Genomic DNA, 21,066 nt, shown 5'->3' on the forward strand with positions numbered 1-21,066 from the left:
TTTGTTAATTGGCTTTAATCAGCAGGCAGGTAAGAGTATCTCAGCTCAGCAGTGGAATCTGTTCAGCTCTTCATTTTGTTCACCTGTACGTGATCTGTTTTCTGTTCGAGTCCCCTGAATCTGTGTTGACCTGAACTGGGTTGGATTTCTCCCCATTGCACAGGGTTCTCCTTATCCTGTTCACCTCACTTAACACGTTCCCACAGTGACCTCAGGACTTTCTCCATATTACAAAGGGAGATGATGTGTGTGGAACCAGGAACAAAGCCTTGGCGCGGCGTTCTGAGTCAAAGCTGCTGTGAGGGTTCCCTGCAGTGGAAGCAATGACATCAAACTGGTGTTTCTCTTATCTCTTTGGATATAATGAAATCCTTGTGAGCGTTTCAGAGACTCGCTTTGGCAAAGGGGTTTGAAATCCCACTCCTGGTGCAGTGCCAGCACAGCGCCATAGAAATAATAATTGGGACTGAAGAAAAGTCCTCCTTCCAAACTCCTTTTTTCTTCTGTGTTGAACCTATTGGTATACCGGGCTGGAGAAGATTTAATTATGTTTTGTCCTTTTTCATCCTCCTCAACTCGATTAAGGCAAACCCAATTGAATTGGTACAATATTTCAGACAGCAGTGTAGATTCTGAGCTGGGGGGAGCGGTGTGTTAAAGCACAGGCCCGGATCTCAGCTTGGCCCTTAGCTCTGCAATGCACAGAGGATTACATGCAAGACTTGTTTCATTTAAAATGAAATGCAACAGGAAAAAAAGGCCATATGTCATCTCCCAGAATGCAAAATGAGCTGGGTGATATTATGGTCTGTCCACCACGTGGACCGTTCGGTTAATGATCTTAATGGTTAAAAGAGTATCGCTCTTCTCATTAAGAGAAGCAGTGTGTATGCAGAAGAGCACTGTGGTACTGTAACGCACCTTGAGATTCTCGTGTTTTAAGTGCAGGTTTAGGAGTCTGACGGCAGCTGTCATTTTTCCTCCGCAGAAAATGGAAGCCACCTATTACGATAACATCATGGAGCAGCAGCGCCTGGAACCTGAGTTCTTCAGAGTTGGATTTTATGGTCGAAAATTCCCATTCTTCCTGCGGGTGAGCCAGAGTTAGGCCACGTGTGACAGCAGGGCTCCAAGTAGCTGTCACGGCTCTGAATTCTGCTTGTGGAGATACGACATCTGCTGTTCGTTGTGTATTTTACACTTGCATAAGCAGGAGCAGCTCTCTGACAGATCTGAAGGGCGTTGTTTGTTGGGAATATTCTTAGGAACACGGATCAGAAATCTGACTGGTGCCTGTCTGTATTTTTGGCAATCTCACGTCAGCAAAATTTACCTCTATTATTAAGCAGAATGCTCTGTTGCAGTGATGGTGGGTCATTATTTCTACTAACTTTCATCTCAAATTGTCATGCTTTTAAAAACATCTCACATGACAGAATGATTCTAGTACCAGACTGATGACAATCTTCTGCTCTCTACAAGCAAAAGTTTTCCTGTATTAAGCAGAAAGCCCATCAGCTTCTCCGTACATGTCCTCACTTTGAGCTTACTGTGTGCTGCTGTGCGCAGGGTCAGCAGGCTCTGAAAAAGTGAAAATGTTTTCCCTTCCTAATGAGGCATTTGTTCATACAGCTTCTTGTTGCTGCTTCGGAGTAAGGAGGGAATACAATCTGACACCTGCTGGAAAAGCTACCTGAAAATTGATGGCAGATGCCATATAGACTGACAGGCCAAGCTAACCTGAAGCGTGCTTTCAGGGGCTGGAGCAGCAAGGTTTTGTGTTCTCTTTAAAGATAGGGCTTGACAAGAGGTGGCACCACCCTTGAGTAATACAGTAATAAGTTATAAAAAGAAAAGCAAAACTGTTTGCCATTTTTGTTTCATAAGGTACGCATTCTGAAAATGGCATTCTTAAACTTCCCTCTGCTGTGTTGTAGCTGAGGTTAAAATATGGGTGTTTAATTACGTCGTTTTCATGGAGGCAAGCTGGAGTTAATCAAGGTGAAATATCAGCAGATAAAGGGTGGCATTATTACACTCAGAGGTGAAGCTGGACAGTGCCATAACGCAGGAGACTCAATCAGCATTTCAGAGCAGCATGCGAAGGAATGCAGTGTTGCAGTGTGAAGCTCCCCTTCCCTGAAGGTCTCCTAAGAAAATACAGTTTCCTTTTTCATATCTAACAACAGGTGTTGCAGAAAATAAGTGACAGCCAAGTCATGGTGGCACATCAGTGTTCCTATGTTAGAAGTACTGTCAGTGAATCCTCGTGCATCTTGCTGCATTCTGTGTCCTACAGTTCTGTCATGGATCCTGCCTGGCCTTACACTGCACCATTGTGAAGTGCCATGTCAGTATAAATGCTTGGCTGGAGATGTTAACAACAAATATAAGCATACACAGTTATAATCCTTGCTAGTTCTGCAATTACATTTAGTAGCAGTACTTCTGATAGCAGATTACTAACGTAGCCATCTCCTTAGGATGCACCCTCCTCCTGGCTCTCCCTACTGATCCATACAGAGCGCACGTTGAGAAGCACAGTCTAAGCCCATGAGCAGTAGCATCTGCATGGATCACACTGGAAAGAGTTCTGTAGCAGCTATTCTGGAGAAGAGAAAGATTTACATTTAAAATTTTCAAATGGAAATCCAATGGAATTTCAAATTAAAGTGATGAAACAACTTCATGTACTTCTTTACCTTTCTAGTGTTGTGTATTTTAAGACAGAAAACGGCCACTTTCTTCTACACCTGTGATTTGGTAGACCCGTTGTCTAGAAAGATCATTGTTATGTGGCTGTGGATCCTACATCTCTTTCTGTCCTTCCTACATAAATAAATTACAACTGCTCATGTCTTCTACCAGAAGTTCAAGTAAGGACTAACAAGCCACGTGCTGAGATCTTGTATTGGCTTCCATGGGAAGAGTCTATTAAATACAGCCTTGCTGTGTTTTCAGGGCATTATTTTTAGAACCACAATAACTTTATTTATAGGCTTTACAGTTTTCTCAATTGCTGCAAACAGAAATTAAAACAGAATGCAGTAAGTGTCAGGAAGAGACTCACCTTCAAATATCACTCCAAATTTAATAATAGCTGCAAAGCTGGGCCATTACAGACTGAACTGTGGTTTCACTTTGTGATCTCATCTCTAAAGATGAAGCACAAACCCAAAGGCACTGCACTCCTCAGCTAAATTTTAGGAACAGGTTTTGCCAATTTCTCTTCCATTTTGCTATTAGCAAGAAATCACAGCATGTGCCGCAGCTGTTTAAATGCAAGAAGTAGAACGGGGGCAACTTTCTTGTTTGCTGTTCTTTTGTTGTTTTTTTTACAATGGAGAAAAATCTCCCTGTACCACTGAGTACACATCAGCTATTGTGATGTGTGTGAGTCACAGCTCCCAGGACTGGAGATTTGCCTGCCTTGATAAGTCTCACATCAGGCAATGTTATCCCAGTGAAAGCTGTGTTTTGTGGTAATACAGTTAAGGCACTGGAATGCAATCTTTATGCCACTGAGCAGTATAGAGATGCTGTCTCCTGCTGGTCGGAGTTCAGGATGGTTCCGAAGCATCCAAGAACTCTATGCAAGTGGTTTAGTGCCTCAAGAGGTATATCTTAAATGCAGACTTTGCATCACTGGCAGAGAGGAAATGTTGTCCGTCAAGAAGGAGGTGCTTTTAGAGCTGAAGTGGAGAATGCTAAGTGGCCACTCAGAATTCTTGGGGAGGCTCTTCTGTGTTTATCCCCTGTAGCCAGCAATGTTCCAGCACTGCTCAATGTGATCAGAGCTGATTGTATGGGCGTGACAGGGCAGTAGTGACTAAACAGTGATGTCTGTGGGGTTTGTTAACACACCTTTCTAAAGACAGCTGGTAAGCTGTTCAATATTTCTCTCCTTCTGTTCTGTGAAATCCTCAGACTTTTACCCGGCTCATGGAAATTGCATTTGATGGCAGCTTTCCCAGTGCAGAACAGCAAAGTCGGTGACCCAGTCTTAAGTTTTGCTTGATGTGTTTCAGTACAGTCTGATTAAATAATACTCACCGTTTGGTTATCTGAAAAGCAGACCAGACAGAACTATAGGACTGAATGCCGTGTGTGTACGGAGCAAAGGTATCTTTCTGTTGAATAAGGAGAATGGTCTCCTTATCCATCAGCTGATGAAGTACACTGTAATGAAAAAGAAAGACATGAAATACATCATCCATGTTATCTGCACCTTTTACTCTCACGTCAGCTTGTTGACTTTGTCACTTACCTCGCTTTCTGAAGCAGTAAAATTTAAAGTGAGATAACAGCCAACTGCATTTAACCTAACTTTAAAGGAGATTCATTTATGCTTGTCCTTCTTTCAGAACAAAGAATACGTGTGTCGGGGCCATGACTATGAGAGGCTGGAAGCCTTCCAGCAGAGGATGCTGAGTGAGTTCCCACAAGCCATTGCAATGCAGCATCCAAACCACCCAGATGACTCTATATTACAGTGTGATGCCCAGTGTATCCTTCAGTGAGAGGGCAAACAATTAGTAGGTCTTCGGTACTGATTATCTTGCATATCTCAGTTCATGACTGTCTTGGTAGAGCTGGATATGGACAAAACTGTATGTCTGCAGCAGACATTGACTGATTCTTTGTGTTGTTGGAGAGAATTGTTGCATTTTATTCTGCAGGGCGTATTGCAGGCCATACTCAGTATGCAAGAGAGTGATCACATCCGGCCTTTCACCTTTCTCAGCAGTGTTGGCTTAAGGGATGTTTTACTTCACTAAATGTACATTCCAGTAGCTTCTCTTGGAGAATGTGTTGTTGGGAACAGATATAAATTTAAAAGTATTCGTTTCCATTATGTTTTTCACTGCAGCTTTTTTTTTTTTCTTGTAGTCTCCTTTTAAGTTGCGGAACTCCTTTATAACTGTGGCTCTGAATTTCTTTCTTCTCATTGGTAATGAGTACTGCAGTTTGATGGACCCAATGCAACGCTATGTGCATTTAAGGACAGAACCATGTAATGACTGATGGGGCTGCAGAGACGCTGGAAGATGTTGGTTGTGAAAACACTGCTGTTTGGCTTGTGCCACACCAGCAAGGGCACTGCATAGGACTGCGGGACTTTAACCTTAAGAACACTGTCATTAAGTGTTCGATGTTTGTGTTTGATGTTTCCTACTCATTTTCTTTAAGATAATACTTTTCACTCTCCAACGTTACGTATCACTGGTGCTTTCATAGACAGAAAGGGTTGTTTGTGTATTTGCTTTCGTAGGTTTGTTTGCACTTGTTGTACGAGAGACCTTGTCTGTAGCACTAAGACTACAGCAGTTAAACTACCCTGATGAACATAGGATGACTTCTGCCTGCAGACAAAGCTGCAGTATCTAAGATGAAATTTACCAAAAGTAAATATTAAATATTTAGGTTTCTAAATACCCGGAGACACAAAGATGTACTGCAGAGCCTGCAGAAGGGAAGCACCTGGCTCCCGTGAAAATGAGTAGGATCTGACTATTTTGCCTGATCTAGATAGTATGTAGTAAGACATCTACATATATGTGCATCCTTAGGTATCTTGCACTGTAAGGTACTACAGCCTTGTAGGCACCCTGAGCATTTCTGGTGTTGTGTCCTCTTGTTTCACGTGCAAAAGAAGGCTGTTGGGAAACAGAGAGGAGCATGACTTTCTGAGCTCATCGTGCTGTTTCTTACCAGAGTAGAGGCAGCTTTCTTGTTTCATGTCCCGTGGCTTTCTTTGACAAGGCGATGTGCAGATTTACAGATCTATGCTGTGACTCCCATCCCGGACAACATCGACGTGCTGCAGATGGACCGCGTCCCTGACCGCATAAAGAGCTTCTACCGAGTCAACAACATCCGCAAGTTCCGCTACGACAGGCCTTTCCACAAAGGCCCAAAGGACAAGGACAACGAGTTTAAGGTACAAGCAGGCAGCAAACTGCATTTAAGTGTTAAGGCAATTACTGTCTTGTTAGTTCATGCTAATATAGCCTTTCAAGTAATCCTGATTTGGTGGCCAAACATGAGTAACAAAGGGCTGTTGAATCTGGTGGCTTCACATGTGAGCGTTGTGCAGTTTAAAGGAGAGTCATTGGAGTGCCAGGAGAAATGCATTTCGAAGCAAGGATGGTTTTTTGATTGGCTGGATTTCTTTTCTTATGATCATAGGTGTTCACAATATCTTCTTGGTTCCCATGACAGAACTGGTAGCCAAACTCATTGCTGAGAGTTGACCAAAATCCTGAATGTGTTGCTTTAGAGCATATTGAATTATTTTCTGGCATTTAAGTGATTATCAGCACGACATATTGCAAAGTATGTTGCTGCTTATGAGGTTAATATATTCTTCTCTGACATTTGCCCTCCCTTACTTATAGTAAGAGTATAGATGGTGTGATTGTGATTCAGTCTGTACCCCACATCCCTCAATTTTTCTCTGCAGAGCTTGTGGATTGAACGCACCACTCTGACCTTGACTCACAGCTTACCTGGGATCTCTCGTTGGTTTGAAGTGGAGAGAAGAGAACTGGTAACATTCATAGTTCTTACCACTCAGGTCTGAAATGATGACTTACTAAGGGCGCGGGATAGGCAACCGAAAACTCCTTTGGCTGAAATTTTGCCATTTAAAATGATAAAGTTTACCAGCAGTTAACATGCTTTCTACATCACTTAGCCTAAATAATTGCTGAGTGTAACCAGGGAGAATTAATCAGGAGAACATGACAGTGGAAAAGAGAATGAGCCAAAAAGATGAAATAATTGCATTGTTACCGTGTCTTCAGTTTACACGTAGAAGTTATCAGAGCTCCGTGACCTGAAATAGAACATTACTGACAATGAAGTTTGTTAACTTAGCTAATTTTCTAGCAGTGAAAACTAAGAGATCAATGAACCATCTAAGAGTATTCCTTTCCAATGAAGGTGATAAATCACAGTGAGGCATCTGTGGAATTAAAGTATGTTTTATTGCTTTTAAGGTTGAAGTAAGTCCTTTGGAAAATGCCATTCAAGTGGTTGAGAACAAAAACCAGGAGTTGAGAACGCTGATAAGCCAGTACCAGCATAAACAAATGCATGGTAACATTAATCTTCTCAGCATGTGTCTGAATGGAGTGATTGATGCAGCTGTGAATGGGGGAATTGCACGGTACCAGGAGGTAAGTGAGGCTTCTGAATACACTATCAATGTTTTTCAATTTTATTTCCATTTTTGTTGCAAGGAGCCTGTCACGGAATAAGATAAGAAATTTTCATGGACTTTATCTGAATATGAGGTTAAAACCCCATGGTTGGTTATTCTGCATCGGTGTTTGGGTAGCTGTGTGTCAACAGGAGGCTCCAAAGGTAGAGCTGGGATACTGCATTAATGTAGGTGCGGTTGGCAGTAGAGTGTCTTAAAAATGAAACTTGGGTTACATGGAAACCCTGAGCTGGCAGGTACAGGAGTGAAGTAGCAGTACAAAAAAAGTATTTCTTATATTATAAATCCATTTTGCAGTGGTATTTGAGATTGATTGGGCCTGTAATCAGGAAAAGCTGCTAATTCCTGCTACCTAACCATTATCTTTGCTAGCCCAATTTCAGACTCACTGAGACCCTAAAATCATCTGATATATTCTTCAGCAAGCTGCTAATTAAATTCCACATTATGAAAGGTAAATCTAGAGTGAAATAGTAAGAAATGGCAGCAGCGGTCCAGGGGTCTGGGATGTGTCTTCCCTACAAAGCCATACAGAGAATGCTCTTCCCTCTTCTATATTAGTTACCATTTTACTCATTTAACTCCATTAATCTGAGGAGATTTTGTGAAGGAAATGATATAAAATTTAAATAACTGGATGATATAGGGATTAGTGATATTGCCCATCATTATCACATAGAGGAAATCGATCAGATTCATCGTCCTTCAGGGCTGAGGCCTGCCTTATGCTATTCAGTGCTGGTTCCTTTAAATTAGCAACAGAATCATCTAGGTTGCTAAAACCTTCCTGTAGCTTTACCTGAATCCCAGAGTGCTAAAAGCAGTAAAACTGAGCTTCTGCTGTTGGCTTTCCTGAGATTTCTGAACTTTTTCTTCTTGTCTTTTGACACCAAGTCATTATAAATATCTTCCCTTAAGTAAAAGGTTTTTTTTTTTTTTTCCTTTTTTTTCCTGCAGGCCTTTTTTGATAAAGATTACATCACAAAGCACCCTGGAGATGCAGAGAAGATCACACAGCTCAAGGAGCTCATGCAGGAACAGGTACTGCTCTTCTGTAATTTCTGGATTCATCAGCGGTCTGAACATACCAGGTCCAGTTGATCCCTTCACAAGCAAGGAATTTCAGAACAGGAGATTTAAAGCACCTTTAAACAGAAAAGGAGGGGAGGTAGTCAAGTGTTTTTGAACAAGCCAATCAACCCAATGTTAGGTGAAGCTCTGCTAACAGTGCTTAAATTTTGTTGTCTCCATTTATTATCCCATAGATGTCGTGCCACGCTTCAAGCCTGCTGTTCATTTCTGGCACTTTGAGTTATGTCTTCCTAGTAAATTTCAAAGATAGAATCAGGACAGGTCAGGCTCCATGCTAGACTGGCAGAGCCACATGGGAAAACTTAATGTCTATTTATATTATCCACAGTTCTGCTTTTCTTTAATATCTCCACGAAACATCTTAGTAGATAAAGCTTGCTGGATGCTTTGATGGGACTGAAATCAGACAATCACATCCTTGCTTATGGAAAGTTTGGCAAAATAAACCCTATTAAGCAATGCAGCCAAGTCTGAGCAGAGCTACTGGGCCTGCTTTGTCAACAGATCGCTTAACAGATTTCCCATCTGCAAAATAAAGATAATGTTTATCTCCCCTCGATCCTCAAGAGGGTGTTTGAAGATTAATTAGCTATTGTTTGTACAGAGGTTTGATCATGTAGGGAATCGAATACATTTTAAACCTGCTATCATGTCTACTTTCTTTCATCCGAGAGGTGATATAATCTCTTTCAGTGACTAATACTGTATGTCTGACCTTTCAAAATGTGACCTTTATAAATAAATAATGAGCAGCAGAAGGAGGGGACGTAGATGGCAGTGCTGCCACTGCTCAGCTCAGTTATCAGGACATCCTTTGTTTTTATTTTTATTGTTTCGGTCCCAATGAATCATGAGGACTCTGTGCTGTTAACTCCGGAGAGAGAATCAGTCTTCTGGTTTTTTTTATAGTTGTCTTCAAGAAATGTAATCCACTATGACGTAAATGTACTTGTTTCATACTTAAAGTACTTGTTGAAGTAATACGTGCTTGCCAGGTCTTCTAGGCTTACTTGATTGTCAGCAGTCCTGTAGATGAACAGTGGGATATGTTGCAGTACTCCCTTACACTCTGACAGAACTGAGGGTAAGGCTTCTATTCGCTCTGTCTTCATTTAGTTTTGTTCTGTTGTTTTCTTCTTAACAGGTGCATGTCTTAGGAGTGGGGCTGGCAGTCCATGAGAAATTTGTCCATCCAGAAATGCGTCCTCTGCATAAGAAACTGATAGACCAGTTCCAGATGATGAGATCCAGTTTGTACCATGTAAGCTGGTCTTCGGTTTTCCTACTCTGAATCATTCAGAATTATGATTAAAATCCCATCTGTTGCGGTAGCGTTCACACAAGGACTGGGCAGATATGGCACTGATCAGACCTGCTGGGCTGCCAAATAATCACAGGAATTCGTGATCTGTATGCAAGAATGAAGTCCTGGCAAATCTGTTAACTTGGCCTTTAATTTAAACCCTGGGATTTTTAATATTTGTATGTTCTTTTATTTCTATTTTAATTTGACAGAACAATTGTAAAGTTTAATTTTCAGGCTTTTCTCACGTATATATAAAATTATGCTTTCTCTGATATAAAACAGAGAAAGAAAGATGAACAGAAAGTAGTAGATGTTCAGCTCTTAGAACTGTCATCATTTGGAGTAGCATGGCATGGATTAGGCCCTCCAAAAGTATTTTTGAAATATATATATAGACAGCAACAGAAATTCCTGTTGCTTACTTCAGACTCCCAGCTCTGATGATGTATACATACAATATATGTCTGCATTTCCCATGTAAGTCATGAGAACTGCCTCCAGAGGATGGTTCACAGTATCTGTTAAATACCAGAAGTACACATAGCATCCCCTAGGACTTAGTGCCTTCCACCCGTTTGTGCTCTGCTGTACATCAGTGTTCTGTGACAGATACGTTTGAGACTTTTGTGGGTATCTTGACACTATATCGTATGTTATCACAACCAAACTGAAGGACTTCTTTCTGTACAACAGAAAAAAAATTATTTGAAATGTGTTAACACGACTTCAAACTGAAGTGCGTATTTTCTAAAAGCTTCTAACTTGAAGGCTTTTTCCCCATTCCTGGGAGGGAGCGCTGTGCAGGGATGGCCAGAAATTACAGCAGCAGAATTTTAAAACACAGCCTTTCTCTTTCAGAGCAGATGTGAGCCACACAGATCACAGTTGTCAGCCCAAATTCGCTGCCTATCTTTAGAGTTTAGAAGAGATCTCTGTTTTCAAGTCCACGTATCCTTTCAGGAGAGTGTAGGTGGTTGCAGTTTGATCAGCACTGTTCCCCTGTTTTTTCTCCAGAATTCCAGAAATGGTGGCTGGGAAGCTTTGCTGGAAGTAGAGAATAAAATACTGAAGCTCTTCCTACTGTGGTAACACAGGATACCTGTAGATGATTACAGGGAACATGGAAACAAATCAGAATTTTTTTTCTGAGAAAACTGCTGTAATTTTCTCATGACTGACTTAGCTAAAGTATTTGTAATTAAGTGACTCCATGTCTCCCGTGCAGGAGTTACCTGGTTTGGATAAGCTGAGTCCAGCCTGTTCTGGCAGTAGTACACCTCGCAGCAATGTTCTGGTTTCCCATGGACCTATGAGCCCAGAGAGCATAAAGCTGCTTCATCGACACAGGTACTGTGTTGTCTTCTGCTGAAATATACATAGGATGCACACTGCTGCATTAAGATTCAAGGGGTAGAAAAGCAGTGAACAGTACTGGTGGAGGAGGAGGAGGGTGAATTTTGGCGGCAGTGTCCTTCACCTTCATTCAGGGCTAGCTATTAAAGCTTGGATGTTGATTGGAATCAAGAAGTTGAGAAATCTGGTTTGCAGCAAATGGTAAATACCTCCAGATGTTACATTGCTTTACTTGCACATCTGTAGCTTCAGTCTGACTTGGGAGGTTCCAACTTCTCCTGTTATGCAAATAACAAACAAATAGGTCCTTATCTGCTATAACAGGAAAATTCTGCTGTTTGGTTTAGAAACACAACTCAGTACGTGCCCATTTTTAAGATACCAAAGTTGTTTTATCAGAAAGTAGTTCAGACTTTGGAGAAACATCTGAAAATGTGAATCCCTAGTGAGACAGAATACCCTCCTATAAAAACTGAGGACCAAAATTGGGATTTTCAGGTCCAAACAGAGCTGTTATCCCCAGCCAGAATTGCTTATTAGAAAATGCCAGTCTGAGAAACAGTGGCAAGAATGGCACCCAAATGATGCAGTGTTAGGGGTTCTTCCACGTTCCTTCTTGGTAGGTCTGCATAGTTCAGCTGTGTTTAAAGCCTGGCAGAAAAAACTGTGGAGCCTTGCTCCTGAGTACAGGATTGTGAGATTCCTTTTATAATTAAAATTGGGTGAATCTTACAGCATTCTGTGGCATGGCACATTGGGATCTGGGCAATAGAATTTTTTCCTCAAAATACATCACTTTGCAAAGCCTTCTTTAGTTCTTAGGGTAAGTTAGGGAGATTCTGTAGTGTACAAAAGATGTGTTTGTGTATGGGATTCAGTGACAAAAAAAACAAACTTGATTGAGATCAGAGTGCATCCTGAACACTCTTTGCACTGTATTAACATACTGTCAGGTAGAAAGTTGCCTTCAGCTGTAATGCAGAAGCCCAAAGACGCAGTGAGGTCTGTGTTTTGATCTGTGTCTTGTGCCTCGACTCCCTCAGAAAGGTTTTTAAGCTGCTTTCCCCATCATTCTGCAGCAGCAAGAATGAGAATGATTTCAGAATGTTCGGTTATTAAAGACAGCATCCTGACTTGTTAACCTGGCTTTGGAGTCTGAAATTTGATGTCTCACATACTATGTGAGTTTAGTCTTACTAGGACTTCTTTCATATTTATGGATTTGAGTGTTTGGCCTGATTTTTTCAGGAGCGTTTGACTGGTAGAGGTGACCTAAAGCAAATACTTAACCAGACCGAAAAGAAATCAGGCTTCACAAATTAAAATGCAAATTCAAAACCTAACGGCAGCCCTGTTCTGTCTCTGTTCTCATTGTAGCCCGCTGAACTTGCTTGGCTCAGTCCGACACTCGTCGTCATCTTTGTCATCCCACACCTCCAGCGAAACAGGGAACCTGGTTATCCTAACAGACAGCTCTGTGGGGGAGGCTGCAGAGGAGATGTACCACATGCAGGTACAGCTCCAGCATGCCGCAAGATAGCAATAGAAGCAGCACTGCGCACGCTCAGAGGGCTGTGCTTCCAAATGCAATCTGCGTGTCCAAACGCGTGGTTCTTTTCTGCTGGGTTATCTGTGAGGAACTGAATAGCCAGAATCTGCCATTGTTCAAGAAGGACGACAGATTAATTCAGCCAGGTTTACTTCGGGAAGAAATTTTCTGAGAGCTGCTGCCCAGGATGATAGCATTGCTTTCAGAACGTGAGATTTTAGTCAGTGTATTATTTATCTGACCTGCTCAACATACGCAGTTAATATTCTTCTTGAAATGAGTCCCACACTCAAGTGCAGATTAACAGTGACCTACGCTGAAGCCATTTCCTAGACTGAGGTTGCGCTGGGTGATATAAGACAGGTAGAAGTCTAATGCAGTGAACCACTCCATTCTCCTCTGATGGTTTCTCTGCCTCCTGCAGCTTGTTGACCCTAACTGCAGGTACCAACGCTCAGTCACCAATGTGTCTGTTTTATCCTCATCCCAGGCCAGCCCGTCCACCTCAAGCCTGAGCTCCACGCACTCGGCACCATCCCAGATGATTAACTCTGCTCCTTCCAGTGCAAGAGGTAAGAACGGATGGACCCAAATGGGAGTCAATGAGAACTGCAGGCATCCCTTAACTCTTTCCACTTTGCCAACTTATTGGGTGAAATACCACCTTTGCCAAAATACACTGCTTTTTCAGAGCGTGGGTCTTCAAAAATGATTTTTTTTTCAAAATGTTTTACGTTTTTCAAGAATTGATATATTTTTTTTAGCAGCATTTGAAGTGTATCTGATGCATGCTGCTTTCAGGCAGCTGGATTTTATAATAGTTTCTATTGTTCTGCCACAAATTGTGACAGGCAACGTAGTGGAAAATAAGAATATTCTTTGGTACAGCGCTCAAAAGAGACAGATCAGGGAGGCAAAACACAAAGATCTCATTTTAGATGTGTCATGAAATTGTGGCACAAAGAACTTGAGGCAGTTTAGCAGCAAGTTGTGTATGCAGAAGCATATGTGTACCATGAGTGTTGAAAGATGTGAATGGAGACAAAGAAGGATTTCCCTGCTGGGGAACTCTTGAAGAAAGGAAAAACATAATGACAGACTCTGATGGTACTGTTACTGCCTTTGCTGTTACGGTAGCTGGTCTTGATAAAGCTAACCATCTTCTCAACCTCACAGCTGAAGCAAAAACACTGCATGCAATCGCCTGACTTTGGTTACTTCTGTTTGAGTTCTCTCATTTTGGATTCTTAATTGCAGGCTCATGAATTTCTCTCTACACCTCTTTTCACAGGTATATGAAGAAAGTATCAGAGATGCAGTCAGAGACAGAGGCTGTTATTTAAATCCTATCCCTTTTTTCTGTACAGGGGAACTGTGTGTCTTCTTACGGACAGAGTACAGAGCAGGCAGGGGAAGGTTTCTGTTGCTTGTTAACAACTAAAAAAGTAAAAACTTCTTTCTCTCAGGCCAGCTCGGGGCTTTTTTGCTCTATCTTGCAGTAAAGTCTTAATTGACTGGCTGTTGTAATGACACAGACACATCTATCAAAGTGATTTAATTGAAGGATCAGATGGAGCAGGGAGGTGAGAAGTGGATATCTTTAAATAAAGGCATCTAGCTCCACTAATTGCCAAGAGCTGGAAGGAAAATAATTACAATTGAAATAACAAAGTAGCAGGATGAAACTGGCATAACAGAAGGGGGAAGGTGGAACTGAGTCCAGAGCCATCATGCCAGAAAGTCACCCTTAAGTGGATGTGCCTCAGCTGGCACAGGAGGTCTGAATCTTCCGGGGAATCAGGGCTGTGGTGCTCACAGCATTTCCATGTATTTTTCATTTTAAAAGCCAGCACTCCCAGCGATGGGCTGTGCCATTCTTTCTGAGCTTGGTGACTTCTCAACAGCACCAGCTTCCCTCTTAACTGTATTCTTCGCTGTTGCTTAGAAACCAAAGGGATGAATGCTGCAGAGGGCATGGTGCTGATGGATGAGACAACAGCACCTCCCAGAGATGAGAGCTAGGCAATGTAAATGACCGCTAACGAGGAAATAACCGTTTTGAAAAATACTTCAGTGTATATCTTAATGTTATTCTTCACCCTCACTAAAAGGTTTTGACAGCCTTAGATAATACATTTCTTCTCTGCTTTGATCGCTTTCAAGTTAGGTGAGCGTAGCATTCAGACATTACCCACTTACTGTGGGATTGCATTTTGAAATCCCAGATGCTCTGTTTCACAGTGTGCAAGTCACCACTCTGGTTATTACAACACTGCTCTTTGGAATGAAGTTGTTTGTAGCCACGAAAATCCCTACAATATGCTCCACTGTGGTAATACAGCTTTGATTTTCTCGTTGGTGATTTTTCTTTTGTTTAGTTTTTGAATTGGGTGAATTTGATGCTTATGAAAAATGAAGGACCAGTGGCACTGGCCAGGGCAAGGTACTTCACAACCATTACATGTGCAGCTCTGCCAATGCACTTCTATTCCTTTTTTTTTTTTTTTTTCTTCTTTTTTTTTTCTTTTTTTTTTTTTGGTATTTATTTATATTCTTTTTAATTTAGTGCTGGTGAAAGGTGGTGGATTGACAACACTGGAGGCTGAAGCCCTCTATTTACCCACAGAACAGATACAGCATGGGCGGCAGCCGTGCAAGCTTCCCCACGCTGCCCCCACCAATGTGCCTCATCTCTGTCCTGGAGGGACCACCTCTAGAGGTGAGAGGATAGTTTGGTCTCCATGACCCATCCAATCCTTGACCTTTCTGCTGAGACTGCCAACAAAGCTACGTAGTCACAGTGCTGGAGTGCCAGAGCTAACCTCTGTTCAGACAGGGATTATATGAAGACCAATCATTTGTTTCATGCAGGCCACCTAAATTTACCAACTTAGCAACTTTGTCACCCGTGACCTTAAGCAGAGCGTGGATTTTGTTAGACACATCTTTGTTGATTGACACATCTTTTGTTGATTGACACGTTAATGTAGAGCTTAAAAACCGAACCAAACTGCTGTCCCATTATCTGGATTCTTTATCAGCTTTTTTACTGCAGAGTTCTTTCTGGACCTCAGCTGCTAGTGCTGTTCTGAGGAGTTGGGTATATTTTAATACACATCTGTTCCACCAGTGACCATAAAAAGCCATGGCCATTTGCACTAACAGTCCAGCAGGAAATTAAGTTGTATTTTGATTCTTCACTTCCAAACAAAGCCCTTTCATTGGTGTTTAAAATGACAACAAAAGCAGATGATTTGATTTGTCCAATGAAAACAATAAAGCCATTAATCCAACATCTTGTTTAAAAGATTAGTAATTAATGATGGTGTGGTTGTACCACTGAAGAGCAGATTAAAGCAGCAAGCCTTATAGTGAAGTTTTAGTGTATACTACTTAAAGCAGAAGTCTTAAATAGAATTGTAATCAGAAGAGAGCCAAAATTCTCTAACTGTGCAGCTAGAAGAGTATTGCTAGCTATTTTTCAGGTTAAAGTACTCATCTTTCAGTTTTTCCCAGGCTCAATGCTTTTGCAGGGTGAGTAAGGAATTCATTTGAGGTGACTCATACAAGGCACTGCTCTAACCCTACTTGAGTTAAAAGATTATGCAGAGCGACGTTTCCTAAATAGATATTGTAATGCAAAAACACTTGGAAAGGGCTATGAGCATGTTAGTGGTTTTTTTCAGTAATTTCATTTAAAATAAATCTGGGACTCCTGCAATCCAAAAGCATGTCCTGGCCAACACTTGCTGACTGACCTCCCAAGGCCCCCCTGCTTCTCCAGCACAGTTTTCAGGGGCAGGGAGTGAGTCCCTTATCTTACTCAGCACTTTGCAAGAACCCAGATATTCGCTTACAAACTTTCCTCATAAAAGCAAGAAGTGACAGTTTGGTGCAGGAGCCGACTGATTTCACGACAGTAAAGAAAAGGATGAATCAGAACCAGAAAGATGCGTTGAGTTTGGAGCTCAACTGTGTTAATTTTCAGTTTTGTTCCTTAAAATTCATACTTGTAACAAAGTAGATTAATAGTTTCATAACAAAAAATAAAAAAAAGCTACCTCTGCCCTCAGCATAGGTTTTCCTTTCTCATTAATGTTGCATACAGTGCTGCACATGTGCAGTGTAGTGAGCTACAGGCTGGAAAGGATAAGCCCTGGTACACACTGCAGCATTTTAGGTGGCAACTGTGGCTGTCCTGAAAGCCTCTAGAAGATTTGATGTTGTTCTCCACGTTCTGCCAGTCCCTGAAAAGAGCCTTAGTGATCGTGTTCTTTGCCTTTTCAAAGCAGCAGGCCTGATTATTAACAAATAAATGCTTCAGTTATGGCCACTCCTCTCATGGCACTCAATTTGGAGGTGTCAGTGCTTAATTTGCTAGCAGGCTGGATACATGGCATAATCTGCCACAAGCTTTGTGGCTCTGGTCATTTCCAAATTTAGGGTACCACACAGCAGGGTGAAGCTGCCTCCATGTTTAGCAGATGTGGGATTTTTCAGGTCATGCATGCAAGGTCTGGTGGAAGCTAGAATCCCCTATCAACCAATGGCACACTGGGGTGGTTTGCATCTTGGACAAAAAAGCAGAAGATAAATAAAATGGCAAAGCTTACAATGCAGGTTGTGCTGTGATGCAGTTCTGGGCACACCTAAGAGTTTGGTACATCTGCATTTGTCAGGCAGAGGTAGGACTATCTGTGACGTGTGAGTAAAAGAGACTCAGCATAAAGCACAACACTGTTTTCCAAGCTGATGTGTGTATATGAGAGCAAAGAATGTTGTGTAATTATGTTTCTGTTTCATGTCTGGGGAGAAAATGAGTTCGGAACTAGAATGCAGATACTTTGTGGCTGTCCACGTCAGGGTGGGGGTGTGAATTAATCTGGGATCTGCCTCCCCGATGGAATTGTTGCTATTGTAGGAGGTTATCCTGCATTCTGCTGGACACATTGTTCCTTCCACTGTGTGCTGAATATCAGTCCCAAAAAGTGCATGTTTGCTTATGCTGGGGTGAAAGCTGCATTAACCAGCACCGATGCCTTTGCTCATATGTTGGAGTGCTGTTCAGATAATGTGTGTGGTTGTGGAAAGTCTGCAAAAGGGGGCATGTATTCCCCAAAAGCCGGCATGGCTCTGTAATGCGCTGTGTGCTGCCATCTGTTCAGTGCGTGTCTGTGACGCAGTGGAATTAGCAGTGCAAATTAAAGCTCACTCTAGCAGCTTCCTATCATCAGTTCCTGCCTTAATGCAGTGCATCCCAATGGATGTGTCTGTCAGCAGTATCAGACTTTAGGAAGTCACTAATGGGAGTCGTTCTGCTAACAAATCCCTTGTCAGCCCTTGCATATCAGAAGACGTATTGTTGTGTGGCACTCACCTTGAAGGACACGAATCCCAAGTAATTCCACACTCCAGGAAGCTATCTGTGTGCATACTGCTATTTGTTAAATGGCAGCTGTGCAGATAACTAATAGTCAGGTCTACCAAGTCAAGCATATTCCAGCTGTAAGCACTGGTAAATGTTCTGGTGTCATACAGTGGCTCAGTATACCAGTACTCGACAGAAAGCATACCTTACCCAGAAGCATTGTGAGCAAAATGCCACCCACGTTTAGAGCAAATTCTGTTCGTTACTGATTTCTGTGCTCTTAGAACAAAGAGGAAGCCAAATGTGTTATCACCATCTACACAGCAACACCTCAGTCTCTCTCTACCAGAACTGAGGAGTAAAGTAGCTTCCTGCTTGATCTGAATGGTGCACCTCAGGCTTTTATCCCTTTCTGCCACATTCAGTCCCAAATTGCACGATTTGACAGCATTTGTATAACTGCAATACATTATTCACACAGTTGCCCTTTTTCCTGTATTTATTTCTATATATTTAGCTTTTTGCACCACACAGCGAAGGATGAGCACATCTTACACACCTTACACACTGTGTCCCTAATCATACGTCCCGTGCCAGTTCTTCATCCCGTGCCACACACCCCACCAACAGTGAGCTGCTTAGTGTGCTGGGCACCGTGTTCTTTGAGTCCTGTTTGGTCATCGTCTGAACACACCGCACAGGAGGACTGGCTCTCTGGGCATGCGGAGACATGGCTGTTGTTTGTCACGTGTACGTGATTGCTCTCACTTGTTTACAGGCTCTCCCTCTCTACCAGATAAGTACCGCCACACTCGGGAGCTGATGATGTTGCTGCCAACCCACCGGGACCGGCCCAGCAGCGCCATGTACCCCACAGCTATCATGGAAAACGGACAGGTAGCAGATCTGATTGCTCTTATGTCAGCTCAACCGTACTGAAAAGGACACGCTCATCTTTACTCTTTTGTCTGCTTTAAAGCTTCCCTTACTATCCTTGGGAAGCACAAGAGCTTAGGATCGTTTTCACAGCGGTCCAAGAAGTAACGTAGACCTTCTGGTACTAATCACACACTAGAGCCACCCACTTTGGTAGTCGGGTGATGTTAATTGTAATGACTGTTAAAGCTGCAGTTGGTTCTCCTCTGAGCCCTGGTCCTTTGCAAGCATCATATCATTTAATTTACTCACTGTTCTGTCCTGCTGGCGAGCCTCAAAGTTGAGTCTAAGTAGTTTTATGGTGATTGCCAGAGGTAACAAAATACACAGGAGGCTGAAGTAACATACAGGGTCTCCAAATAATCTACTGCTTTCTCTGGGCAAACTGAGAAATTCACTGTGTGCTTACGTACAAGCATTTTAATTCAGCTCTGGCTTGCACTTTTGAAGGGGATCTCCTGACCATGCCCACTTCCACACTTCAGTTCACATCGGAGAGCTGTCTCAGAGCACACGAACTCCATTATTTCAAATGAAGCCAAAGCAAAAGACAAGCTCCAGAAGAGCATGGGATGCATTCAAGCTGCTAACAGGCACGAGACCAGGCTAGAGCTGCTCTGACATAACTCCTTCAGAGAGCACAGCAGTGTGAGCACTGGGTCCTCACCGCTGTTACCCTCCGAAGATCTGCTAGGATTGGTGATGGGTTGCACTGCACTACTTGCTAATATAGACAGTTTAAGGTTCCCATGAAGTTTTTGTTTGTTTGTTTGTTTTTAATTTAGAAAATCTCTTTGCCTAAAAACCAGAGCAGAAATCCACAGGTTCTGTGCTTTCTTCTCCCTTAGCCTCCGAATTTTCAGCGCGCCTTGATGCAGCAAATGATTGGACCGTGCAAACCTTGCAGCGATCCCAACCTCTCTGTGGCTGAGAAAGGTACTCTTTTTCCTAGTTAACATGCATGCTTTCTAAAATATTATTACTCTGATCCTGCAAGTAGTGAACAGGCTTCTACATTTCCTGGCAGAGTGCATTCTCTCATTTTTTAAATTAACAGTTTAATTAACTGGGCTTCCTGCCAACCTATAGTCACTTCAGATCATTCACAGAAGGGTGGAGTTGCACAAAGCTCTCTGTTTCAAAAAGCTGTCTGAGCTTAGCACGTTGTTCCTGAAACAAATCAGGCGGCCTTTATCAGGCAGAACTCCCAACCAAACAAATGGGAAAGTATCTGAAAGATGACTGAAGGGTTTGTACTGTTTCCCAAATCATAATGAGGCATACTGCTGCCTTTCTTCAGACCATAGAAATGGTTTTGGTTTTGGTTTTAATGTGCACTTATTCTTCAAAATAGTGACATTTCTTCTACTCTCTCTGAGGTAGTTTTATACTTAATCAAGTAATATACTTAATTAATTAATACTCATTAGGAACTTACGCTTAACTCACTGCTTTGAAAAAGTATGAGTGGAACCCATGGAAGTAAGAGATTTCTGAGGAAGAGTCTGAAGAAAAACAGTGAAGTGACTATAAGGTCATGGAAAAATGGGAAAAATCAGGGGCTTATGTGAGAATTTCTCAGATGATCCCAGTGAGCGGTGTGCCGGGTCTGCACATAGGTGGGAAATGATTCTGGTAGTATCTAGCAAAGGGTGGTAAACAGCCAAGCAGAAAAAAAGATGATGAGAGAAGAAAAGGAGCTTGTTTTGTTTGATGTAGGGGAGGAGGAGGAGGAGCTTGTGAGTAGGGTGCCATGGACAAAGCGATGGGCTCACAAAATGACCTGAGGAGCAGCATTCGGAAAAAGCAGAAGAGAGCGAAATCCTTGAGTCAAAACCTGAAACGAGGGTGCTGCCGTTAGAAAGCAGTGGCCTTATCTATGGCTAGGAGAAACAGCGTGTGAAAGTCAAACATTTGAAGGCCAGGAAAGACCGCCACAGTCCTCTACTCTGAGCTGCACAATGCACTCCATTACACTTCTGTCAGTGTTGTTGTTTCAGCAGCTGTGCCTGAACTAAATGGTATCCTTGAAAAACAAAAAGCCAGATGCTGTTCCAGAATTTCTCATAAATCAGAATCCATTACTTTAACAGTGTGGCAGCGTTACAGTGCAGTCGAGATTGAAAACAAAAGCCGACCTGCATTTCAAAACAAATGATACTGATGACAGTAACAAATAGTGACAACAGTTAAGGCTGGGGAGGGAGGAATTAAGAGCTCTGCCTTAGCCACGTTGC

The 21,066-nt window shown here is 42.3% G+C and overlaps 1 protein-coding gene and 1 long non-coding RNA gene across 16 annotated transcripts in view; one reads left to right on the forward strand and one right to left on the reverse strand.

Annotated features, from left to right (window-relative positions):
• DOCK3 (dedicator of cytokinesis 3) overlaps nt 1-21,066 on the forward strand; it is a 283,266-nt gene that overhangs the window by 254,157 nt on the left and 8,043 nt on the right. For 8 of the 15 annotated variants that reach the window (XM_040646478.2, XM_040646487.2, XM_040646481.2 and 5 more), the window contains 13 exons: nt 989-1,093; nt 4,365-4,506; nt 5,775-5,941; nt 6,464-6,550; nt 7,002-7,181; nt 8,183-8,266; nt 9,462-9,578; nt 10,849-10,970; nt 12,354-12,489; nt 13,016-13,097; nt 15,092-15,244; nt 18,672-18,790; nt 19,678-19,765. In XM_040646478.2, the coding sequence (XP_040502412.1) occupies nt 989-1,093; nt 4,365-4,506; nt 5,775-5,941; nt 6,464-6,550; nt 7,002-7,181; nt 8,183-8,266; nt 9,462-9,578; nt 10,849-10,970; nt 12,354-12,489; nt 13,016-13,097; nt 15,092-15,244; nt 18,672-18,790; nt 19,678-19,765 (1,582 nt within the window). The remainder of the gene's footprint in view (nt 1-988; nt 1,094-4,364; nt 4,507-5,774; nt 5,942-6,463; nt 6,551-7,001; nt 7,182-8,182; nt 8,267-9,461; nt 9,579-10,848; nt 10,971-12,353; nt 12,490-13,015; nt 13,098-15,091; nt 15,245-18,671; nt 18,791-19,677; nt 19,766-21,066) is intronic. The other 7 variants (XM_040646489.2, XM_040646491.2, XM_040646494.2 and 4 more) reach the window with 3 other exon arrangements.
• Nucleotides 347-5,855, reverse strand: LOC121106620. The gene is made up of 3 exons (XR_005839303.1): nt 5,713-5,855; nt 4,054-4,179; nt 347-2,607 (listed from the first exon to the last, which is right to left on the reverse strand). It is a non-coding gene; the product is annotated as an uncharacterized LOC121106620 (long non-coding RNA).

Source organism: Gallus gallus, chromosome 12 (assembly GCF_016699485.2).
Source record: "Gallus gallus isolate bGalGal1 chromosome 12, bGalGal1.mat.broiler.GRCg7b, whole genome shotgun sequence".
Taxonomy (NCBI): domain Eukaryota; kingdom Metazoa; phylum Chordata; class Aves; order Galliformes; family Phasianidae; genus Gallus; species Gallus gallus.